General features: G+C 45.7%; 1 protein-coding gene across 1 annotated transcript in view; it reads left to right on the forward strand.

Annotated features, from left to right (window-relative positions):
- The window catches only part of tmem108 (transmembrane protein 108), a 90,785-nt gene extending 69,585 nt beyond the window's left edge, over positions 1-21,200 (forward strand). The window contains exons 2-3 of the mRNA XM_078240990.1: positions 13,406-13,560; positions 20,674-21,200. Coding sequence (XP_078097116.1) covers positions 13,406-13,560; positions 20,674-20,820 — 302 coding nt within the window. The 3' untranslated portion in view covers positions 20,821-21,200. The remainder of the gene's footprint in view (positions 1-13,405; positions 13,561-20,673) is intronic.
- The last annotated feature ends 5,666 nt before the right edge of the window (positions 21,201-26,866 follow it).

Here is a 26,866-nt window from a genome sequence, read left to right on the forward strand (position 1 = left end):
AGCACCATGTGGGGAATGGGTCTTTCAGCACAGCGCAGTGTGGGGAATGGGTCTTTCAGTACAGCACCATGTGGGGAATGGGTCTTTCAGTACAGCGCAGTGTGGGGAATGGGTCTTTCAGTACAGCGCAGTGTGGGGAATGGGTCTTTCAGCGCAGCACCGTGTGGGGAATGGGTCTTTCAGTACAGCGCAGTGTGGGGACTGGGTCTTTCAGTACAGCGCAGTGTGGGGAATGGGTCTTTCAGTACAGCACAGTGTGGGGAATGGGTCTTTCAGTACAGCACCGTGTGGGGAATGGGTCTTTCAGTACAGCGCAGTGTGGGGAATGGGTCTTTCAGCGCAGCACCGTGTGGGGAATGGGTCTTTCAGTACAGCGCAGTGTGGGGAATGGGTCTTTCAGTACAGCGCAGTGTGGGGAATGGGTCTTTCAATACAGCACCGTGTGGGGAATGGGTCTTTCAGTACAGCGCAGTGTGGGGAATGGGTCTTTCAGTACAGCGCAGTGTGGGGAATGGGTCTTTCAGTACAGCACAGTGTGGGGAATGGGTCTTTCAGTACAGCGCAGTGTGGGGAATGGGTCTTTCAGTACAGCACAGTGTGGGGAATGGGTCTTTCAGTACAGCACAGTGTGGGGAATGGGTCTTTCAGTACAGCGCAGTGTGGGGAATGGGTCTTTCAGTACAGCGCAGTGTGGGGAATGGGTCTTTCAGTACAGCGCAGTGTGGGGAATGGGTCTTTCAGTACAGCGCAGTGTGGGGAATGGGTCTTTCAGTACAGCGCAGTGTGGGGAATGGGTCTTTCAGTACAGCGCAGTGTGGGGAATGGGTCTTTCAGTACAGCGCAGTGTGGGGAATGGGTCTTTCAGTACAGCGCAGTGTGGGGAATGGGTCTTTCAGTACAGCGCAGTGTGGGGAATGGGTCTTTCAGTACAGCGCAGTGTGGGGAATGGGTCTTTCAGCGCAGCACAGTGTGGGGAATGGGTCTTTCAGTACAGCACAGTGTGGGGAATGGGTCTTTCAGTACAGCACCGTGTGGGGAATGGGTCTTTCAGTACAGCGCAATGTGGGGAATGGGTCTTTCAGTACAGCACAGTGTGGGGAATGGGTCTTTCAGTACAGCACAGTGTGGGGAATGGGTCTTTCAGTACAGCACAGTGTGGGGAATGGGTCTTTCAGTACAGCGCAGTGTGGGGAATGGGTCTTTCAGTACAGCACCGTGTGGGGAATGGGTCTTTCAGTACAGCGCAATGTGGGGAATGGGTCTTTCAGTACAGCGCAATGTGGGGAATGGGTCTTTCAGTACAGCGCAGTGTGGGGAATGGGTCTTTCAGTACAGCGCAGTGTGGGGAATGGGTCTTTCAGTACAGCGCAGTGTGGGGAATGGGTCTTTCAGTACAGCACCATGTGGGGAATGGGTCTTTCAGTACAGCACCGTGTGGGGAATGGGTCTTTCAGTACAGCGCAGTGTGGGGAATGGGTCTTTCAGTACAGCACCATGTGGGGAATGGGTCTTTCAGTACAGCACCATGTGGGGAATGGGTCTTTCAGTACAGCGCAGTGTGGGGAATGGGTCTTTCAGTACAGCGCAGTGTGGGGAATGGGTCTTTCAGTACAGCGCAGTGTGGGGAATGGGTCTTTCAGTACAGCACCGTGTGGGGAATGGGTCTTTCAGTACAGCACCGTGTGGGGAATGGGTCTTTCAGTACAGCGCAGTGTGGGGAATGGGTCTTTCAGTACAGCACCGTGTGGGGAATGGGTCTTTCAGTACAGCACCATGTGGGGAATGGGTCTTTCAGTACAGCACCGTGTGGGGAATGGGTCTTTCAGTACAGCGCAGTGTGGGGAATCGGTCTTTCAGTACAGCGCAGTGTGGGGAATGGGTCTTTCAGTACAGCGCAGTGTGGGGAATGGGTCTTTCAGTACAGCGCAGTGTGGGGAATGGGTCTTTCAGCGCAGCACCGTGTGGGGAATGGGTCTTTCAGTACAGCGCAGTGTGGGGAATGGGTCTTTCTGTACAGCGCAATGTGGGGAATGGGTCTTTCAGTACAGCGCAGTGTGGGGAATGGGTCTTTCAGCGCAGCACCGTGTGGGGAATGGGTCTTTCAGTACAGCGCAGTGTGGGGAATGGGTCTTTCTGTACAGCGCAATGTGGGGAATGGGTCTTTCAGTACAGCGCAGTGTGGGGAATGGGTCTTTCAGTACAGCACCATGTGGGGAATGGGTCTTTCAGTACAGCACAGTGTGGGGAATGGGTCTTTCAGTACAGCACCGTGTGGGGAATGGGTCTTTCAGTACAGCGCAGTGTGGGGAATGGGTCTTTCAGCACAGCACAGTGTGGGGAATGGGTCTTTCAGTACAGCACCGTGTGGGGAATGGGTCTTTCAGTACAGCACCGTGTGGGGAATGGGTCTTTCAGTACAGCGCAGTGTGGGGAATGGGTCTTTCAGTACAGCACCGTGTGGGGAATGGGTCTTTCAGTACAGCGCAGTGTGGGGAATGGGTCTTTCAGTACAGCACAGTGTGGGGAATGGGTCTTTCAGTACAGCACCGTGTGGGGAATGGGTCTTTCAGTACAGCGCAGTGTGGGGAATGGGTCTTTCAGTACAGCACCATGTGGGGAATGGGTCTTTCAGTACAGCGCAGTGTGGGGAATGGGTCTTTCAGTACAGCGCAGTGTGGGGAATGGGTCTTTCAGTACAGCGCAGTGTGGGGAATGGGTCTTTCAGTACAGCACAGTGTGGGGAATGGGTCTTTCAGTACAGCACCATGTGGGGAATGGGTCTTTCAGTACAGCGCAGTGTGGGGAATGGGTCTTTCAGTACAGCGCAGTGTGGGGAATGGGTCTTTCAGCGCAGCACCGTGTGGGGAATGGGTCTTTCAGTACAACGCAGTGTGGGGAATGGGTCTTTCAGTACAGCGCAGTGTGGGGAATGGGTCTTTCAGTACAGCACAGTGTGGGGAATGGGTCTTTCAGTACAGCACCGTGTGGGGAATGGGTCTTTCAGTACAGCGCAGTGTGGGGAATGGGTCTTTCAGCGCAGCACCGTGTGGGGAATGGGTCTTTCAGTACAGCGCAGTGTGGGGAATGGGACTTTCAGTACAGCGCAGTGTGGGGAATGGGTCTTTCAGCGCAGCACCGTGTGGGGAATGGGTCTTTCAGTACAGCGCAGTGTGGGGAATGGGTCTTTCAGTACAGCGCAGTGTGGGGAATGGGTCTTTCAGTACAGCGCAGTGTGGGGAATGGGTCTTTCAGTACAGCGCAGTGTGGGGAATGGGTCTTTCAGTACAGCGCAGTGTGGGGAATGGGTCTTTCAGTAGAGCGCAGTGTGGGGAATGGGTCTTTCAGTACAGCGCAGTGTGGGGAATGGGTCTTTCAGTACAGCACAGTGTGGGGAATGGGTCTTTCAGTACAGCGCAGTGTGGGGAATGGGTCTTTCAGTACAGCGCAGTGTGGGGAATGGGTCTTTCAGTACAGCGCAGTGTGGGGAATGGGTCTTTCAGTACAGCGCAGTGTGGGGAATGGGTCTTTCAGTACAGCGCAGTGTGGGGAATGGGTCTTTCAGTAGAGCGCAGTGTGGGGAATGGGTCTTTCAGTACAGCACCATGTGGGGAATGGGTCTTTCAGTACAGCGCAGTGTGGGGAATGGGTCTTTCAGTACAGCGCAGTGTGGGGAATGGGTCTTTCAGTACAGCGCAGTGTGGGGAATGGGTCTTTCAGTACAGCGCAGTGTGGGGAATGGGTCTTTCAGTACAGCACAGTGTGGGGAATGGGTCTTTCAGTACAGCGCAGTGTGACGAACGGGCCCTTCAATACAACGCAGTGTGGGGAAACGGGGGCCTGCGGCACAGCGCAGTGTGGGGGATTGGGGGTCTTCGGCACAATGCAGTGTGGGAGAACGGGGGCCTTGAGGCAGTGCAGTGTAGGAAAAGGGACCTTCAGCACCGCACAGTGTGAGGGAATGGGGGCATTCAGCACAGTGCGGTATGGGGAAATGGGGGCCTTTAGTACAGCACAGTATAGGAAACGGGGCCCTTCGGCACAGCGCAGTGAGGGGGAAACGAGCTCTTCAGCACAGTGCAGTGTGAGAGAATGGAGACGTCTAGCACGGCGCAGTGTGGGCGATCAGGGGCCTTTAACACAGCGTTGTGTGGGGGAATAGGTCCTTAACCACTTCAGCACACCGCAGTGTTGGGAAATGAAGGCCTCCTGCACAGTGCAGTGTGGGGAATGGGGGACTTGAAGCCAGCCTACTGCGGGGGAGGAGGGGAGTTGAGGCCAGCGCAGTGTGGGGGAAGGGGTCCTTGAGGCCAGCACAGTGTGGGGAAGGGGGGCCTAGAGGCCAGTGCAGTGTGAGTGAATGGGTCATTCAGCACAGTGCAGTGTGGGGAAATGGGGACCTTTAGCACAGCGCAGTGTGGGGAATGGAGACCTTAAGGCCAGCGCAGTGTGGGGTAAAGGGAGTCTTGAGGCCAGTGCAGTGTGGAGGAAGGGGGAGCCTTCAGCACAGTGCAGTGTGGAGGAAGGGGGAGCCTTCAGCACAGTGCAGTGTGGAGGAAGGGGGAGCCTTCAGCACAGTGCAGTGTGGAGGAAGGGGGAGCCTTCAGCACAGTGCAGTGTGGGGAATGGAAGTCCTCGGCACAGTGCAGTCTGGGTGAATAGGTGGCCTTCGGCACAGCTCAGTGCAGTGTAGGGAATGGGGTCCTTCAGCGCAGCACAATGTGGGAAAATGTGGGCCTTGAGGCCAACGCAGTGTTGGGGAACAAGGCCTTGAGGGCAGCGAAATGTGCAGAATTAGGGGCCTTCAGCAGAGCAGTGTGGGGGAAATGGTGGCCTTCAGCACAACACAGTGGGGGTGATGGTGGAGTGGGTATTGCAGGGTGAGAAGCCAATGTTGTCAGGAGATGAGGCTGGTGTGAGAGGCCAGCGATGTCGGGGGTGGGTAGGGTCAGTGGTGTAGGGTTACAGGTTGGTGTTGTTCGTGGAGTGGGTGGGGTTACAGGCTGGTGTTGTCAGTGGGGTGGGGTTACAGGCCGGTGTTGTCAGTGGGGTGGGGTTACAGGCCCGTGTTGTCAGTGGGGTGGGGTTACAGGCCGGTGTTGTCAGTGGTGTGGGGTTACAGGCCCGTGTTGTCAGTGGGGTGGGGTTACAGGCCGGTGTTGTCAGTGGGGTGGGGTTACAGGCCGGTGTTGTCAGTGGTGTGGGGTTACAGGCCGGTGTTGTCAGTGGTGTGGGGTTACAGGCCCGTGTTGTCAGTGGTGTGGGGTTACAGGCCGGTGTTGTCAGTGGTGTGGGGTTACAGGCCCGTGTTGTCAGTGGGGTGGGGTTACAGGCCGGTGTTGTCAGTGGGGTGGGGTTACAGGCCGGTGTTGTCATTGGGGTGGGGTTACAGGCCGGTGTTGTCATTTGGGTGGGGTTACAGGCCGGTGTTGTCATTTGGGTGGGGTTACAGGCCAGTGTTGTCAGTGGGGTGGGGTTACAGGCCGGTCTTGTCAGTGGGGTGGGGTTACAGGCCGGTGTTGTCAGTGGGGTGGGGTTACAGGCCGGTCTTGTCAGTGGGGTGGAGTTACAGGCCCGTGTTGTCAGTGGGGTGGGGTTACAGGCCGGTGTTGTCATTGGGGTATGGGGTTACAGGCCGGTGTTGTCATTGGGGTGGGCTTACAGGCCGGTCTGGTCAGTGGGGTGGGGTTACAGGCCGGTATTGTGAGTGGTATGGGGTTACAGGCCGGTATTGTGAGTGGTATGGGGTTACAGGCCGGTATTGTGAGTGGTATGGGGTTACAGGCCGGTGTTGTCAGTGGGGTGGGGTTACAGGCCGGTCTGGTCAGTGGGGTGGGGTTACAGGCCGGTATTGTGAGTGGTATGGGGTTACAGGCCGGTATTGTGAGTGGTATGGGGTTACAGACCGGTATTGTGAGTGGTATGGGGTTACAGGCCGGTATTGTGAGTGGTATGGGGTTACAGGCCGGTGTTGTCAGTGGGGTGGGGTTACAGGCCGGTATTGTGAGTGGTATGGGGTTACAGGCCGGTATTGTGAGTGGTATGGGGTTACAGGCTGGTGTTGTCAGTGGGGTGGGGTTACAGGCCGGTGTTGTGAGTGGTATGGGGTTACAGGCCGGTATTGTGAGTGGTATGGGGTTACAGGCCAGTGTTGTCAGTGGGGTGGGGTTACAGGCCGGTGTTGTCAGTGGTATGGGGTTACAGGCCGGTGTTGTCAGTGGTATGGGGTTACAGGCCGGTATTGTGAGTGGGATGGGTGGAGTCACAGGTTGGTGGGGGTTGGGGTTAGAGGGCCAGCAATGTCAGTGCGGGGAGGATATGCGCTGATTTGCCAGTATACTGGGAGAGCGGCACATGCGCACTGACCGACTCAGCGTGCTGATTCTGGCCTCTCTGGTGGGTTCAGGCTTCCCTGTGCTCCGTGATGCACAGAGTGCTGGAAATTCATTCCACTCAGCTCACCCAAATAATAGGTGGGAAATACTCCCGTATTCTTGCCTGTTGGGTATTTAGGTTTTTTGAGGGGGATTCACCCCCAATATCTATCTACCTTTATACTATCCACTACTACAACTACATTCCTTTTTGTTCCACCCTCCTCAATGATTCCCTGCCCCACAATGCCATGGTCAGTTTGCTTATTCTCCCTGTAGTTCCTGCTCCCATCCACTTACCTGCAAGTACAGTTGCAGAATCAATTCTGATCTGTCTTTGGATCATAGAAGAATCATAGAATCCTTACAGTACTGAAAGAGGCCATTCGGCCCATCCAGACTGCAATCCCACCCAGGCCCTACCCATAACCCCACGTATTTACCCTGCTAATCCTCGTAACACTAAGGGGCAATTTATCACAGCCAATCCACCTAACCCGCATATCCTTGAACTGTGGGAGGAAACCTGAGCACCCGGAGGAAACCCACACAGACATGGGGAGAACGTGCAAACTCCACACACAGTCGCCTGAGACCAAAATTGAACCCAGGTCCCTGGCACCGTGAGACAACAATGCTAACCACTGTGCCACCGTGCTGCCCCTTGGACCTGTGCAGCAGTCACTGGGATGTGTACTCTCTGTGAAAAATAGAAGATATTGGAAACGCTACTAGATGATTCTTGAACAATAATCAAAGGCAATCGTGATAATGTACCAGCATTGGTATGGTTTTCGGACTGATGGTATTTTATTTCATAGGAATGTGTTTAATAAAGTCCCCCATGGTCGGCTTATGAAGAAAGTAAGGATGTGTGGGATAGAGGGAAGTTTGGCCGATTGGATAGGTAACTGGTTATCTAACAGAAGACAGAGGGTGGTGGTGGATGGAAAATTTTCGGACTGGAAACCGGTTACCAGCGGAGTGCCACAGGGATCAGTGCTTGGTCCTCTGCTATTTGTCATTTTTATAAATGACTTGGAGGAGGGGGCTGAAGGGTGGATCAGTAAATTTGCTGATGACACCAAGATTGGTGGAGTAGTGGATGAGGTGGAGGGCTGTTGTAGGCTGCAAAGAGACATTGATAGGATGCAGAGCTGGGCTGAAAAATGGCAAATGGAGTTTAACCCTGACAAATGCGAGGTGATTCATTTTGGTAGGACAAATTTAAATGTGGATTACAGGGTCAAAGGTAGGGTTCTGAAGAATGTGGAGGAACAGAGAGATCTTGGGGTTTATATCCATAGATCTCTGAAGGTTGCCACTCAAGTGGATAGAGCCGTGAAGAAGGCCTATAATGTGTTGGCGTTCATTAACAGGGGATTTGAGTTTAAGAACTGTGGGGTTATGCTGCAACTGTACAGGACCTTGGTGAGACCACATTTGGAATATTGTGTGCAGTTCTGGTCACCTCACTACAAGAAGGATGTGGAGACACTGGAAAGAGTGCAAAGGAGATTTACCAGGATGCTGCCTGGTTTGGTCTGGTCTTATGAGGAAAGGTTGAGGGAACTTGGGCTTTTCTCTTTGGAGCGGAGGAGGTTGAGAGGAGACTTGATAGAGGTTTATAAGATGATGAGGGGGATAGATAGAGTGAACGTTCAAAGACTATTTCCTCGGGTGAATGGAGTGGTAACTTGGGGGCATAACTATAGGGTTGATGGTGGGAGATATAGGAAGGATGTCCGAGGTAGGTTTTTTACTCAGAGAGTGGTTGGGATGTGGAATGGACTGCCTGCAGGGATAGTGGAGTCAGAAACTTTAGGAACATTTAAGAAGCTATTGGATAGGCACATGGAGTACTTCGGGATGATAGGGAGGAAATAGCTTGATCTGGGTTTCAGACAAAGCTCAGCACAACATCGTGGGCCGAAGGGCCTGTTCTGTGCTGTACTGTTCTATGTTCTAATGTGTAGATAATATTAAAGGCCGTCGAAGGATTGGTGGTCCATCAGCAATGTGAAGTGATGATCATGGGCGTATTGGCGAAATATCTTCACTGCAAAGATAATGCTCAGTGATAAGGCATCACCACTTGTTTCCCTTATTTCTATAGCACCCATTATTTTCTCCTCAGTAAACACCGAGGAGAAGAATTCATTACAAATCTTACCCATCTCCTGTGGCTCCACACACAGATGGCCACATTGATCTTTAAGGGGACCTATTCTCTCCGTAGCCACTCTAATATAGCTATAGGAACGTCTTGGGATATTCTTTAACCTTACCTGCCAGATCCATTTCATACCCTCTTTTTACCCACTTGATTTTCCTCAGTGTACTCGTACACTTTTTATAGTCATCGAGGGATTCACTTGTCCCCGATTGCTTTAACACAATGTATGCTTTCTTCTTTTTCCTGACCAGAGCCTCAATATCCCGCTTCAGCCAGGGATCCCTAAACTTGCCAGCCTTTTCCTTCACCCTAACAGGAACATACTGCCCTGGACTCTTGATATCACACTGCTACACATCTTTAATTTAAACACCTTCCAAGCATTCCAGTTTAATGAGACAAACAAGGACTGTAATTCAATTATTTCTTTATTTAACACTTCTAGTACCAACTCAAACATAAACAGTTGCAACTCATTAACTCTTTACTGAACTTTAACTCAAACTGAACATCACTTTAACTCTAACTGAACATCAATTTTAACTATTAAACTGAAATTAGATACTGCCGAGTTTAGGAAAACCTTGGCCAAGAAATAGCCTCGATGTAGAATCAATCTTCTCTCTGAAGCATTCTTCAGGGTACAAGCTTTGTTGCAATGGTTGGTTTCTTCCGAGCTATCGCTACCAAACGAAGGACTCGCATGTCTTTTATCCACAATTCTCCAATTGCTTCCGGAAGATTCTCTGTCATCCAGCCAATTACGTGGCTCAAACATCCAGTGAAACTACTTTTGAACGACGCCATGATGCTTCGCTCATTTTACATGTTCCATAAAAAGCAGCCATAAATCGGAGACACGATGTCTCAGTTAATGTAAACAACTTCCCTAATCTGACCAGCACAGGAAGCTTCAGGTCACAGCTCCCAGACCAGAACCTCTTTACGACCTGCATCTGGTTTTCATCCACAAGTTGACCAAAATTCCCTGCATGCTTCACTCTCAGCCAGAATAGCCATTTTAAAGCCACTATTGCCATTATTATTGTTAAATTACTGTTGCAGCCGTTTTTTCTCCATCCACAACACTTTTAAAAGCCTCCCATTTGCCAGTCGTTCCTTTCCCTTCAAACAGGCTCACCCAATCGACCTCTGCTAGATCCTGCCCAATGGTCCCAAAATTGGCCCTGCTCCAGTGTAGGACCTTGACCTGTGAACCCGTCCTATCTTTTTTCATAACTATTTTAAAACTAATAGTGGTACGGTCACTGAGCCCAAATTGCTTCCCGACTGACGTTAGTCACTTGCTCTACCTCGCTTCCAAAGAGCATGTCCAGTGTTGCACCCTCACGAGTAGGACTCTCTATATATTGATTCATGAAACGTTTTTATCCGTGCCTTTCCGATAGTCTCCAATTATTTCTTCCTTTATGCTTCACCTTACCATGTGGTTACTGTTGGCAGCCCTGTACATGGCTCCCACAAGTGACTTCTTGTCTTACCATTTTTTATCTCCATTCAAACCATTTTCATGTTCTGCTTTTCTGAACTTGGATCATCCCTTTCTACTGTGTTAATACCATCATGAACTAACTCCTCCACCTTTTCCTCACTACCTGACTTCCTAACTATTCTGTACCCTTCAATATGTAGGACAACAAAGAACAGTACAGCACAGGAAACAGGCCCTTCGGCCCTCCAAGCCTGTGCCGCTCCTTGGTCCAACTAGACCAATCGTTTGTATCCCTCCATTCCCAGGCTGCTCATGTGACTATCCAGGTAAGTCTTAAACGATGTCAGCGTGCCTGCCTCCACCACCCTACTTGGCAGCGCATTCCAGGCCCCCACCACCCTCTGTGTAAAAAATGTCCCTCTGATGTCTGAGTTATACTTCGCCCCTCTCAGCTTGAGCCCGTGACCCCTCGTGATCGTCACCTCCGACCTGGGAAAAAGCTTCCCACTGTTCACCCTATCTATACCCTTCATAATCTTGTATACCTCTATTAGATCTCCCCTCATTCTCCGTCTTTCCAAGGAGAACAACCCCAGTCTACCCAATCTCTCCTCATAGCTAAGACCCTCCATACCAGGCAACATCCTGGTAAACCTTCTCTGCACTCTCTCCAATGCCTCCACGTCCTTCTGGTAGTGCGGCGACCAGAACTGGACGCAGTACTCCAAATGTGGCCTAACCAGCGTTCTATACAGCTGCATCATCAGACTCCAGCTTTTATACTCTATACCCCGTCCTATAAAGGCAAGCATACCATATGCCTTCTTCACCACCTTCTCCACCTGTGTTGCCACCTTCAAGGATTTGTGGACTTGCACACCTAGGTCCCTCTGTGTTTCTATACTCCTGATGACTCTGCCATTTATTGTATAACTCCTCCCTACATTATTTCTTCCAAAATGCATCACTTCGCATTTATCCGGATTAAACTCCATCTGCCACCTCTCCGCCCAATTTTCCAGCCTATCTATATCCTGCTGTATTGCCCGACAATGCTCTTCGCTATCCGCAATTCCAGCCATCTTCGTGTCATCCGCAAACTTGCTGATTACACCAGTTACACCTTCTTCCAAATCATTTATATATATCACAAATAGCAGAGGTCCCAGTACAGAGCCCTGCGGAACACCACTGGTCACAGACCTCCAGCCGGAAAAAGACCCTTCGACCAATCATGGCCTCCCGCAGAAATGTCTCCATAAGACAATCAAATTAGACCTATTTATTTCTATGTGCGCTCTCAGATCATCTGTTTTGTTTCAAATGTTTCATGCAGATTTTTATTACATCTAATCTCATCTGTTGATTTACTGTTAGATTTGTACTTGCTATCCGTGTACATTTTCTGTAATAATGCCTTTCACTTTCGTCTCTACTCTATGACTTACCACATCTTCCCAAATTTGATCACTTGCCTCCACTATTTAAGTCAAACCCCTTCTACTTTCCTAGTTATGCCGCTCAATAGAGGCCCAGCATGTTTCATGTGTAGATCATTCCAATGGTACAGATCCCACTTCCCCATGAAGCAGAACGCATTTCACCCACATCAGCCTTTGAGCCACACATTAATTTCTGTAATCTGGTTTATGCTATGCCTATTTGCACATGACTCACGTAATAATCCAGATATGATGACCTTTGAGGATCTGCTTCTTAATTTGGTTCCTAGGCCCACATACTAACTTTGCAGGACCTCCTCCTTTCTCCTGCTTATGTCGTTGGTACCTACGTGGACCTTCTCCTTCCCACTGCAGCTCTTCAGCTCCGAGAAGATGTCCCGAACCCTGACTCTGGGGAGTCAGCACAGCTACCTGGACTTGTATTCCTTGCTACAGAGAGCAGTGTTAATCCCTCTGACTATACTATCCATAACTACCACTACATAACTTTTTGTTCCTCCCTATTTGAATTGCTTTCTATATAATAGTGCCATAATATAATAGTGCTCAACCACCCTTAAATTCCAATCTCATCCAACTGGAAAAATATGTGTAGGCAAGAACCAAGACTAGGAAAAACAGCAGGGGAAAAAGGAATAGGTTGGAAGGTAGGAGTCATTTTCAATTACCTCTATTAGCTGCTGATTAAATAAGAGTTCTGAAGAGGAGCTATATTTAACTCGATTTGATTAGATACAGTGCCACACAACAGACCTGTGAGAAAAGTTATAGTTTATGGAATGAAAGGGACAATCATAATGTGGAGACAAAATTGGCTGAAGCAGAGAGTAATGGTTAATGGATATATTTCGGACTGGAAGAAGGTTTGTAAAGGTGTTTCCCAGACATCAGTAATGGGATCCTTGCTTTTCTGATATCTGTTACTGATCTCGTTCTTAGTGTGCAGGGGACAATTTCAAAGTTTGCAGATGACACAACACTTAGAAGTATTGTAAACTGTGAGGACAGTGTAGAATTTCAAAAGGACGTGGACAGTTGGTTGTGTGGGTAGATAGGTGTAGATGAAGTTCAATGTGGGATGCATTTTGGTAGGAAGAACATGGAGAGACAATATAAAATAAGGGGTCGAATTGTTACGGGGGTGCTGCAGCAGAGGGATCTGGGTGTATATGTCCATCTGCTCCAGGACAGGTGATATGGGCAGAGATTTAAAGTGATTTGCAAAAGAAGCAAATGTGATGTGAGAAAATACTTTTTCACATGAATGGTTCAGGTCTGGAATGCATTGCCTGGAAGTGTGGTGGAGGCAGGTTCAATTTAAGCATTCAGGAGGGCATTAGATGATTACTTGAATAGAAACAATGTGCAGGGGTTGGGGAATGGCACAAAATCACAGTGCACGTTTGGACAGCTGGTACAGACATAATGGGCCAAATGGCCGCCTCCTACGCTGTAACGATTCTGTGACTCAAAACGTTAACTCTGTTTCTCACTGTACAGATGCTGTCAGACTTGCTGAATATTTTTGACACTTTGTTTTTGTTTCAGATTTCCAGCATCCACAGTACCTTGCTCTTATTATAATGCTTCCTTTTTCTGATCCACATTTGCAAAGATTATTGAAGATTATTTGCAAGTGCTACAGTGACTGTTGTAAAATGATAGCATGGCATTTGAATTATCAACCGTACAGGAGAATCCAAACCACCTATGTGATAAAGTCTGTCACAATTTCACTGGAATGATATGTAATTAAGATATATTTTCTTAAAAATTAATCCATTGAACAGTTTGAACATTTGGATTTAAAGATTCCATCAGTAAATAGCAGGACGTTTTGTCCTCTTGTGTCACAACGTTCTGACTGCCTGCTTCAAAATGGTATCATCATCAGCACCAGATACTTTCCTATATAAAATTAACCTCTGTTCTCTGTTGACAGCAGTTTTACTTACAGTGTGCTGTATGCAGAAAAAGAAGAAGCCGTCAAACCCTGAAAACAATTCAAGTTATTGGAACAATACAATCACTATGGATTATTTCAACAGACATGCTGTGGAACTTCCAAGAGAAATCCAGTCTTTTGAAACATCAGAGGTAATTTATTTTTTAAAGATTTGAAAATACCTGAAATTATAAATTAAGTAAATAAAGTGATTTAGTGGCCTAACCAGCGTGGGATGCCCCAACCAGATGATCAGTCACGTAAGATTAATATAGTTATTTGACTTCTGCTAGTTTACATGTGAGGTAATCAATGGCAGCCAGCAGATCTGCTTGTCTTGCACCTTCTTCTCATTAGTCATCAAGCTGAATTAACATTTCTAATTTTGCCTCCATCTATGTAACTAGGCCAAATAAAATAGATTTTCTGGAAACCTGCAGTATCTAGAGGACAAAATTGAAACTTAAAACTTTTTCATAATGGCAGTACTTTCACCTCTAAACCAAAAGGTCATGCCTTTTGTAGGATTTTGTAGTCAGTGGTGAACAAACATTATTTATCTTGCTTACTCTTTCCCACAGGATCTCTGTAGATTGCAATTTGTGCTTTATCAGACAGTCTACACATCATAGATGTGTACAAATAATGTGGATTTGTATAGAACCATAGAATCCCTACAGTGCAGAAGGAGGTCATTCAGCCCATCGAGTCTGCACCAACCACAATCCCACCCAGGCCCCATCCCCATAACCCCACGTATTTACTTGAATACCAGGCAAGCAACAGCACAAAACCTCAAACAATCAGATTAAGAATCCTGACCAATAGAATCTAATTCAGGAAATGTCTATTAGAATATGTAATTCAATTTAGAATCATGTACAGAAAGCAAAAAGAAGGGAAGAAAGATAGGATTGAGACAGAAGGGAAAAGTTAAAACAAATTAAACATTTTAAAACCTCCAATAATAATTAATACCTGGTTAAATGACTTGCAGCATTTATAAAAGTTAGTTTTCAGTGCCAGCAAGATTGGTGGCAGCATATGAGATTTATCATGCTGTTAAAAGTAATTTACACTTGAGTAAACAAACTCTTAACATTTCGGCATGTTTAGTGTATCTTGTGAGTAAGTATAGTAACTTCATGTCTTCGAATGCCAAATCAACTTAGTAAGATATTCAGACCAGAGCATCGGAAACAGTGGGAATCCTCAAAGGTTAGTGCTTGGACCACTTTTTTTTTGCAGTATGTAAATGACTTCGATCTTGAAATATGGAGTAGAATTCCAAAATTGGCCAATGATACCAAACTTGGAGGAATAACTAACAGTGAGGAGGAACAAATCATTTGGAACATAACAGATAGACAAACAGGATAGACAAGCAAGAATTTAATATAGAGAAGTCCAAGCTGATGCATTTTGGCAGCAGGGATAATTTGTTGTATAATTTAAGTCTTAAGTTGCTAGTGCCTGGTGGGAAATGGTGGGTCAATTACGATCCATGGGGCCTTTCAATGAAGAAAATGAATCATTCTCTCCCAAGCAGAACGTTTTCAATACTTTGTACAAGCAAATAAAATTGTAGACGAGTTGCTCATACCAGCTTTTCTAAGTACAGTTGGAAGCAAATCCTTCAATTTGCTCTGGAGCTTTGTTCATCCAGCAAAGCCAGAAGCAAAAACTTACGATGACTTGACAAAGATCCTTGAAGAGTATTACTCTCCAAAGCCTTTGATCAGACGTTCCACCGGAGGAATCAAATGGAAGGCAAAAACATTTCTCTGTTTGTGGCAACCATAAAATGGCTGGCATAACATTATAAGTTTAGTGATACTCTTAGAAATCATCTGGTTTGTGCTCTCCAAAATGAGGCTATCCAAAGAAGATTGCTTACTGAACATGAATCATAGAATCATAGAAACCCTACAGTGCAGAAGGAGGCCATTCGGCCCATCGAGTCTGCACCGACCACAATCCCACCCAGGCCCTACCCCCACATATTTACCCGCTAATCCCTCTAACCTACACATCCCAGGACTCTAAGGGGCAATTTTTAACCTGGCCAATCAACCTAACCCGTACATCTTTGACTTTAAAGGCAGCAATAGAAATTGCAATGTCAGTGGAATTGGTTGCTAAAGCGGCTTCACCATTTGGTGCAGGAATGAAGATCCACAAGGTGGGAACTGCCCATAGAACTCGAAACAGCAACAACCATGCCATAGTTGTGCCAAAATGGGTTATTCAGCAATTGGATGCTGAAGCATGGATAGTCAATGCAAGAATTGTTCAAAATGGGGCATATTGCAAAAGCTTGTTGGGCTAGTTTCCCCTGAGAAGACTATTCAGAAGAAGAATCTGGTACCTTGTAGAAGAACAAGTTACATTCTACAAAAAGAATTTACATCACAGAAGAAAAGAATTACGACTGAAGAAGAGAATGTCCAGAAATATGATGGAGAGCTCTAACTGAATGTCTTATCCATACAGGCTCATCACATAGATTCTGGGTGATTCCGAAGTTTTGTGGCAACCTATTAGGATAGAGGTTGATACTGGTGCTGCTGTATCTTTAATTCCTGACACTGCACATCAACAAAAGCATATTCCTTTAAGCTGATTTGATTTTAATGGCATACACAGAAGAGATCGTGCCGTTAAAAGTTACATTATGGTCAACATAGAGTTGCGTGAACTAACACCAGAGTTGCCTCTCCTCGTGGTCTGTGGTCATTTTCCAGCTCTATTTGGGAGATCATGGTTGGAGAAGGTTAAGCTTAACTGGAGTGCTATCATGGATTGGTCCATGTCAAAACAGACCTACAAGAGTGTATTTGAAGAGACACTTGATTCAATGGAGAGAGTTCAAATGAAACCCAAGATGAAGCTTAATAGTCAACCAAAAAGTCTCAAAGTAAAATGCAATTCGTCCCAAGGTCAAAGAAGATTTAGTATGACTTGTTAACATTGGTGTATTAGAACCAGTTACAATGATTGACTCAGCTACTACCATCACAAAATCAGATGGTTTAGTTCATATCTGTGATGGTTTCAAAACAATCATAAATCCAGTTTTATCTGCTGATCAATATCCGCTTCCTTTAATTGAAGATTTGCTTGCTGGGTTATCAGGTGGGCAGAAATTCAGGAAAATTGATCTTTCACAAGCAAATTTACAGCTGAATATATCCGTTGAATCTCAATCATTGCTAACCATCATTACTCAATAAGGTCTTTTCGTTATAAAAGATAGTCTTTTTGGAACTAACATCTGCACTAGTCCTATTCCAAAGATCGATGGATCAGATTTTAAGTGGTCGCTCTGATGTACAATGTTACCTGATGGATATTCTAATTACAGAGTCCACTGAAAAAGAACACTTGAATAATTTAGAAGCAACATTGGAACATCTTCAAGCACATGGTCTGCATATCAAGAAAGAAGATGTGACTTTTTCCAGACATTAGTCCAGTATTTGGATCACATGATTGATAGTAAAGGCCTACATAAAGCAGGTAAAAAGATGGATGATATTTTAGCAGCACCACCAACTAGTTTTGCTAATAATCTTTATTTTTCGCAAGTAGATCATTTGCCTGTGACAGCTTCTCAAGTTCAGAGACATACCAGAAATTATCCCATGATGGGGAAGATGATGGAGATGAAATTGAAAGGAATGAACACATTGTCTGCATCCTGATTTGAAACCATATGTGTCAAGAAAGCTTGAGTTGACCATCCAAGGTGGGTGTTTATTGTGGGGAATCTGAGTACTCATTCCTCCTAGTCTGCATGGAAGAGTTCTTGAGCAACTACATGAAGGACATCCTGGTATAGTCCAGATGAAGAAATTTGCACATAGTTATTTTTGGTGGCCAGGTCTGGATGCTCACCTTGAAGAAAAAGTGGAACAGTGTCAATCCTGTGTATGAATAAGAAATGCACCACCGTTGTCTTCTTTACACACTTGGGAGTGGCCTAATATGTCATGACAATGATTGAGTATAGATTTTCCTGGTCAATTTGATGATTATGTGTACTTAGTCATAATTGATGCACACTCAAAGTGGCCAGAAGTTGTTATCATGAGATCTACTCCAGCGGAATAAACCATTGAAAAACTTGACAAATTTTTTGCAAGATTTAATAAACCAAAACAGATTGTTAGAGATAATGGTTCACAGTTTACTTCACAAGAGTTTGAGGATTATCTCAAAGTAAATGGTAGTTAGCCTATAAAATCCACATCTTATCATCCATCAACCAGTGGAATTGCCGAAAGATTCATACAGTCTTTGAAGCATTCTTTAAAAGCTTCAAGAGTGTAAGGTTTGGAAGGAGTAATTTGACAAGGAAGTATTCAATGAACAGCATGACACTAGGAAGTTCTGTGGAACAAAGGGACCTTGGCGTGTTTGTCCATAGATCTCTGAAGACGACATGTTAGAAGGGTGGTGAAAACAGCATATGGGACATTTGCCTTTATCAATCAAGATGTGGAGATGCCGACGTTGGACTGGGGTAAACACAGTCAGAAGTTTAGCAACACCAGGTTAAAGTCCAACAGGTTTATTTGGTAGCAAAAGCCACAAGCTTTCAGAGCCTTAAGCTCCTTCTTCAGGTGAGTGGGAATTCTGTTCACAAACAGGGCATATAAAGACACAAACTCAATTTATATGTCTTTATATGCCCTGTTTGTGAACAGAATTCCCACTCACCTGAAGAAGGAGCCTAAGGCTCCGAAAGCTTGTGGCTTTTGCTACCAAATAAACCTGTTGGACTTTAACCTGGTGTTGTTAAACTTCTTCTGTGTTTATCAATCAAGCCATAGATTACAAAAGCAGGGAAGTCATGTTGGAGTTGTATAGAACTTTGGTGAAGCCACAGCTGGAGTACTGTGTGCAGTTCTGGTCGCCATATTGTAGGAAGGATATGAATTGCACTGGATGGAGTGCAGAGTAGATTCACCAGGATATGGCTGGAATAGAACATTTAAGTTATGAAGAGAGGTTAGATAGACTTCAGTTGTTTTTGTTGGAGCAGAGAAGGCTGAGGGTGACCTGATCAAGGTTTACAATATTATGTGGGGCATGGACTGGGTGGATAAGGAGCAGCTTATTCCCTTAGTTGAAGGGTCAGTCACGAGGGGATACATATTCAAGGTGAGGGGCAAGAGGTTTAGGGGGGATGTGAGGAAAAGTATTTTTACCAAGAGGGCGATGATGGTCTGGAATGCGCTGACGGGAAGTGGGGTGGAGGCAGGTTGGCTCACATCCTTCAAAAAGTACCTGGATGAGCACTTGGCATTTCATAACATTCAAGGCCAAGTGCTGGCAAATGTGATTAGGTGGGACAGGTGTTTCTCATTTGTCAGTGTAAACTTGATGGGTTGAAGAGCCTGTTCTGCACTTTGGTTCTGAGAAGGCGAATTATATGTTGACCTTCATTGCAAGAGTATTTGGGTTCAGAAGTCGGGATGTCTTACCGCAGTTATACAGGGCCCTGATGAGACCACACCTGGAACATTGCATGCAGATTTGCTCTCCCTACCTAAGAACAGATACACTTGCCATAGAGGGAGTGCTGCAGAGGTTCATTAGGCTGATACGGTTGCTGGGACTGTAATGAGCAGAGATTGGATTGACTAGGCCTGTATTGTGGGTGGCACAGTGGTACAGTGGTTAGCACTGCTGCCTCACAGCACCAGGGACCCGGGTTCAATTCCCAGCTTGGGGCACTGTCTGTGTGGAGTTTGCACATTCTCCCCGTGTCTGCATGGGTTTCCTCCGGATGCTCTGGTTTCCTCCCACAGTCCAAAGATGTGCGGGTTAGGTGGATTGACCATGCTAAATTGCCCCTTCGTGTCAGGAACACTAGCTAGGGTAAATGCATAGGGTTATGGGGATAGGGCCTGGGTGGGATTGTGGTCGGTGCAGACTCGATGGGCTGAATGGCCTCCTTCTGCACTATAAGATTCTATAGTTCTATGTATTCGTTAGAGTTTAGAAAGATGAGAGGAGATCTGATCAAAATATATAAAATTTTAACAGAGCTGGACAGTGGAGATACAGGGTGGAAATTTTTCCTGGTTAAGGAATCTAGAACCAGTGGGGACAGTCTCGGGATATGAGGTAGACCATTTAGACTAAAATGAGGAAACATTTCTTCACAGGGAACCTGTGGAATTCTCTACCACAGAAGGCTGTGGATTCTAAGTTACTGAATGTATTCAAGAAAGAGATGAGAGTTTTAGATTTTACTGTCTTCAAGAGGTTTGGGGAGAAAGCTCAGGGATCAACCATGATAATGAATGGCAAAGCAGGCTCATAGGCCGAATAGTGTACTTCTGCTCCTAGTCTCTGTGTTAATAGAGTAGACATAGAAAATGTTTCTGTTTGTGGGGAAGAGCATAAATATCAACACAAGATTGTCATCAAGGAATCAAATTCAAAAGGAATTCATTTCCCAGGGTGGTGAGAATATGCAAGTTGCTACATTACTCCCTAACACAGATTCAGGTTCAGGCAAATAGCGCTTTAAGAAAAGGCGAGAAAGACAAGTTCATGCTGATTAAGTTAACTGAAGAAGGATAGGAGGGAATTCAAGTGCAGTGTTAACACTAGTATGGACTGATTGGATTGAATGGCCTATTTCTGTGCTTTATAAAATGTAATTTTATCTCTGGAGCATAGGAGGCTTAGGGGTAATCTTATAGAAGTCTATAAAATAATGAGGGGCGTAGATCAGCTAGATAGTATCTTTTCCCCAAGGTAGGGGAGTCTAAAACTAGAGGGTATGGGTGAGAGGTTTAAGGTGAGGGGAGAGATACAAAAGGGTCCAGAGGGGCAATTTTTTCACACAGAGGGTGGTGAGTGTCCAGAACAAGCTGCCAGAGGTAGTAGTAGAGACAGGTACAATTTTGTCTTTTAAAAAGCATTTAGACAGTTACATGAGTAAGATTGGTATTGAGAGATATGGGCCAAACGTGGGCAATTGGGACTAGCTTCGTTGTTTAAAAAAAAAGGGCAGCATGGACAAGTTGGGCCGAGGGCCTGTTTCCATGCTGCAAACCTCTATGATTCTAATTCTATGAATTCTTTGAGGAGGTCGTGAAGTTTATCAGAGGAAATAATTCTTGTCTATATGGAAAGGCAAAAATTGTTTTGCATGCAATCAAATATCACAATATTTAAAAGCCGGCATTGTTTGTAAATAATACATTGGGATATCTCATTTGAAAATGCTTGTTCTTATTTTTCAGGACCATCTATCTGAACCTCAATCCCCCCTGAATGACAATTATGTAGATTCCGGAATGGTTCTTGTCAATCCTTTTTGCCAAGAAACAGTGTTTTCAACAAACACAGATTTTCTGAGTTGTAGCCATCTGAAAAAAAAACCTGAGTAAATCTACTTTTACCAATAATAAGGTATATAACCTCGATGTTAATCGTAAAAGAACAAGATGCTGGCTGAGATCATGGATTTTTTCCAAAACTTCACAGGTCCTTTTTATATGTGTGAAGAAGCTTTTACAACACTACTTTATCGAATAAAAGCATTTGTCAACAGATAATTTCTGGTCTATTTGTGTACATCTTGTGATATTTCCAGTTTTCACATGTATGTTTTCTGACTGATATCATATTTTGTGTTTATTCGTTTAAAAAAATGTAATTTTAAAGAAATCTGTAATTAAACTTGGTGCATTAGGCCAGAAAAATAAATGTTTTTATACACAGCTATACAAACTTGAAGTTAAAAGTCTGATCAAGATGAACATTTTATTGATTGAAACACGGTGACATGTACATGCCACTTTACAACTGTTCAACAGGTATAATGCACAAAGTATTACAAAATCTAGACTTAAAGGTCAGTCTTTTTCCTGTAAAACAAGTCTGTTAAAATTTGCAATGTTGTGTTCATGTTATCGTTGATAATTACTTATTTAGCAAGTAAAGTAATAAAGTGTGAAGACATTATTACTGGCCCAAATTATGATGTAGTAGGGCATCAAATTATATCTGGTATTAGTTAAATTTGCTCTTGCACAATTATACATTTTTGCATACAAAGTTAGGAAAAGTGCGACAAGATAAATGTCCAGCCAGAGAAGAGGCATCAGGGTGAATAGTTTATCTCCTCAGTCAGTCAGATTGATATATTGTAAAAATTAATAGTGCAAGGGCAGAGGCCCTTTAATTTAGAGTGGATGAATTCAATGTCAACGATATATCAAGAGAGAAGAGAGAAAGATTGGATTAAGAAAAATAAAAAGAGACAAGAAAAGTAAAAACATTGTAAAGTGATATTTTAAAATCTCCAACATTCTTTACTATAAAGAAACATGGCTCCAGATTTGTAGTTCATTGTCAGAACCAATGTCCTTTTAAAGGTTGCGTACATTTGAAGTGACAAAAATTAATTTTCCATGGTGCAATTAGTTTGCATTTATCTCATATTTATAGCATCTTCCTGCCATTCAGTATATTTTAACACATCAATGCGAGATATTGTTTTGCAAAGGTGAAGATGGAGCAGCACAACTGAGCAACTTTTGGATATATTCATTCAACTCATATCTGCACCTGAATTTGTTGTACAATTAACTGATAAATAACAGTGATTTCAGATCCTAAGTGGTATTGACAGGGTTAATGTGGAGATGATGTTTCCTACTGTTGGAGAATCTAGAACTCGGTGTCACTCTTTAAAAATAAGGGGTTGCTCATTTAAGACAGAGATGAGGAGAACTTTTTTCTCTGAGCCTAACAAATTTGATTGAATTTTTTGAGGAGGTGACCAGGTGTGTGTAGGCGAGGGTAGTGCAGTCGATATAATTTATATGGATTTCAGCAAAGCTTTTGACAAGGTCCCACATGGGAGACTTATAAAGATAGTAAATTCACATGGGAGACAGAGTAATTTGATGAAGTGTATTCAAAATTGGCTCAGTTGTAGGAGACAGAGGGTGATGACAGAAGGCTGCTTTAGTGACTGGAAGCCAGTGTCCAGTGGCGTACCACAGAGATCTGTGTTGGGCCCCCTATTATTCGTCATTCATATAAATGACATTGCTGACTATTTGGGGGGTAGGATTAGTAAGTTTGTGGATAACATACAGAATAGATGCGTGATTAACAGTGAGGTGGTGTATCTAGTGTTACAAGAAGATGTAGATGGAATGGTCAAATGGGCAGATAAATGGCAGATGGAATTTAACCCTGAAAAATGTGAGGTGATGCACTTTGGAAGGAGTAATTTGACAAGAGGGTACTCAATGAATGATAGGACACAATAAAAATCTGTGACGCAAAGGGACCTTGGCATGTTGTCCACAGATTTCTGAGAGGGGAAGGGTATGTTAGGGTGGTGAAAAAGGCACATGGGGCACTTGCCTTTATCAACCGAGGCATAGATTACAGAATTCTCACTTACCTGACGAAGGGGCAGCGCTCCGAAAGCTAGTGGCTTATAAACCTATTGGACTTTAACCTGGTGTTGTGAGACTTCTTACATAGATTACAAAAGCAGGGAAGTCATGTTGGAGTTGTATAGAACTTTGGTGAGGCCACAGCTGGAGCACTGTGTGCAGTTCTGGTCGCCACATTATCGGAAGGATGTGATTTCACTGAAGGGAGTGCAGAGGAGATTGACCAGGATGGAACATTTAAGTTATGAAGAGAGATTGTGTAGGCTTGTTTTCATTGGAGCAGAGAAGACTGAGGGGTGACCTGATCGAGGTTTTCAAGATTATGAGAGACATGGACAGAGCGAAAAGGAGCTTAGTTGAGGAGTCAGTCATGAGGGAACATAGGTTCAAGGTGAGGGGCAGGAGCTTCAGGGGGGATGTGAGGAAAAACTTTTACCCAGTCTGGAATGTGCTGCCTGGGAGGGTGGTGGAGGCGAGTAGCCTCACATTCTTTAAAAAGTATCTGGATGAGCACTTGGCATACATAACATTCAGCGCTATGGGCCAAGTGCTGGCACATGGGACTAGGTGGGAGTTCAGGTGTTTCTAATGTGTCAGTTCAGGTGTTTTTCAATGTGTCAGTGCAGACCCGATGGGCCGAAGAGCCTCTTCTACGCTGTATGATTCTATGGACATAAGTCTTTGGAACTCTCTTCCTCCAAAGGTCGTGGAAGCAGAATCTTTGAATATTTTTAAGGCAGAGCTAGATAGTTTCTTGATTAATAAGGGATTGAAAGATTATTGGGGGTAGGCGGGAATGTGATTGTAACCTCAATCAGATCAGCCATGATCTTATTGAATGGTGGAGCAGGCTCAAGGGATTGAGTAGCTTACTGCTGCTCCTAATTCATATGTTTGCATGACAATTTCTGGCCCTAAGTATTTCTCAATTTGTCCCAGAAGTACATTTTGCTACTATCACTCAAAGGTCCGCACAGATAATAAAAGTGCTGCTATTTAGGGCACATAGTTGCCCACAGTCTCCAAAAGATGGCATTCATTTTACAAAAGAAAAACAAATTGTCTCTATGTGCAAATATTGCTCTTCTTCCTTAATTGATGTGGAGTTGCTGGTGTTGGACTGCGGTAGGCACAGTAAGTAGTCTCACAATACCATGTTGAAATCCAACAGGTTTATTTGGTAGCACGAGCTTTCAGAGCGCTGATCATTCATCAGGTGAGTGCAGGATTTGTTTCACAAACGGCATATATAGGCACAAACTCAATTACAAGATAGTGGTTGGAATGTGAGTCTGAACAGGTAAATCAAGTCTTTACAGGTGCAGACAATGCAAATGGAGAGAGGGTTAAGCACAGGTTAAAGAGGTGTGAATTGTCTCAAGCCAGGACACTTAGTGAGATTTTGCTAGCCAGGCAAGTCGTGGGGGTTACAGATAGTGTGACATAAACCCAAGATCCCGGTTGATCCCGGTCTTGTCAGCTTGGATCGGGAATGTCTCAACTTGTTGAGACTCTGAATTGGACTTGATTTGATTGAATTGGAAAAGTATAAACCCAAGATCCCGGTTGAGGCCGTCATTATGTGTGCAGAACTTGGCAATCGGTTTCTGCTCGGCGATTCTGCGTTGTCATGTGTCTTGAAGGTCGCCTTGGAGAACGCTTACCCGAAGATCAGAGGCTGAATGCCCTTGACTGCTGAAGTGTTCCCCAACAGGAAGGGAACACTCCTGCCTGGTGATTGTCAAGCGGTGTCCATTCATCCATTGTCGTAGTGTCTGCATAGTCTCGCTAATGTACCATGCCTCAGGACATCCTTTCCTGCAGCGTATCAGGTAGACAATGTTGGCCGAGTTGCAAGAGTATGTACCGTTTACCTGGTAGATGGTATTCTCATGTGAGATGATGGCATCCATGTTGATGATCCAGCACGTCTTGCAGAGGTTGCTGTGGCAGGGTTGTGTGATGTCGTGGTCACTGTTCTCCTGAAGGCTGGGTAGTTTGCTGCGTACAATGGTCTGTTTGAGTTCAGGCTGTTGTTTGAAGGCTGCTAGGTGAGGGTGTGGGGATGGCCTTGGCGAGATGTTCGTCTTCATCGATGGCATGTTGAAGGCTCCGGAGAAGGTGTCGCAGCTTCTCCACTCCGGGGAAGTACTGGATGATGGAGGGTACTCAGTCCTCCATGTCCCATGTTTGTCTTAGAAACATAGAATCCCTACAGTACAGAAGGAGACCATTCAGCCCATCGAGTCTGCACCGACAACAATCCCACCCTATCTCTGTAACCCCACATATTTACCCTGCTAATCCCCCCGAAACTAGGGCCAATCAACCTAACCAATCAACAGGAGCATTCCTCGTCACAATGGTTGTCTCAGTACTCTACACCAGCATCTCCCACGATGACGGCATTGCTGCAACTGCCTCAGTACTCAACGCCGACAACTGCCAATCCCCAGACGCAATTCTACAACTCATTTGTTTCATCCTGGACCACAATGTCTTCACCTTCAACAGCCACTTCTTCATCCAGACACATGGAACAGCCATGGGAACCAAATTCGCATCTCAATATGCCAATATCTTCATGCACAGGTTCGAACAAGACTTCTTCACTGCACAGGACCTTCAATCGAAGCTATACACTAGGTACATTGATGACATTTTTTTCCTTTGGACTCATGGCGAACAATGACTGAAACAACTCTATGATGAGGGGAGACTTAATAGAGGTGTATAAAATTATGAAAGGCATAGATAGGGTGAACTGTGGGAAGCTCTTCCCCAGGTCGGTGGTGACGTTCATGAGGGGTCATAGGTTCAAGGTGAAGGGGGGGGGGGGTGGTGGAGGTTTAACACAGATATCAGAAGGACATATTTTACACAGAGGGTGGTGGGGGCCTGGAATGCGCTGCCAGGCAAGGTGGTGGAGGCGGACACACTGGGAACGTTTAAAACTTATCTAGACAGCCATATGAACGGAGTGGGAATGGAGGGATACAAAAGAATGGTCTAGTTTGGACCTGGGAGCGGCACGGGCTTGGAGGGCCGAAGGGCCTGTTCCTGTGCTGTATTGTTCTTTGTTATGACATCAACAAGTTCCATCCCACTATCAGACTCACCATGGACTACTCTCCAGAATCACGCATCTCCATCAAGGACGGTCACCTCAGCACTCCATTATACTGCAAGCCCACGGATAACCTCATGATGCTCCACTTCTCCAGCTTCTATCCTAAACACGTTAAAGAAGCCAACCCCTATAGTCAAGCCCTCCGTATACACAGAATCTGCTCAGCTGAGGAGGATCGCAAAAGATACCTACAGACACTGAAAGACGCCCTCGTAAGAACAAGATATGGCGCTCGACTCATTGATCGACAGTTCCGACGCGCCACAGCAAAAAACCGCACCAACCTCCTCAGAAGACAAACATGGGACAGAGTACCCTTCGTCGTCCAGTACTTCACCGGAGCGGAGAAGCTACGACATCTTCTTCGGAGCCTTCAGCATGTCATCAATGAAGATGAACATCTCGCCAAGGCCATCCCCACACCCTCACTATTTGCCTTCAAACAACCGTGCAACCATTGTCCGCAGCAAACTACCCAGCCTTCAGGGGAACAGTGACCATGACACCACACAACCCTGCCACAGCAACCTCTGCAAAACGTGCCGGATCATTGACACAGATGCCATCATCTCACATGAGAACGCCATCCACCAGGTACACGGTATATACTCTTGCGACTCGGCTAACATCGCAAGAGTATATACCTGATACGCTGCAGGAACGGATGTCCTGAGGCATGGTACATTGGCGAGACCATGCAGACGCTACGACAACGGATGAATGGACACCACTCAACACTCACCAGGCAGGAGTGTTCCCTCCCTGTCGGGGAACACTTCAGCAGTCAAGGGCATTCAGCCTCTGATCTTCGGGCAAGCGTTCTCCAAGGCGGCCTTCAAGACACACGACAACGCAGAATCGCCGAGCAGAAACTGATAGTCAAGTTCC

This window comes from Mustelus asterias, chromosome 2 (assembly GCF_964213995.1).
Source record: "Mustelus asterias chromosome 2, sMusAst1.hap1.1, whole genome shotgun sequence".
NCBI classification, from domain to species: domain Eukaryota; kingdom Metazoa; phylum Chordata; class Chondrichthyes; order Carcharhiniformes; family Triakidae; genus Mustelus; species Mustelus asterias.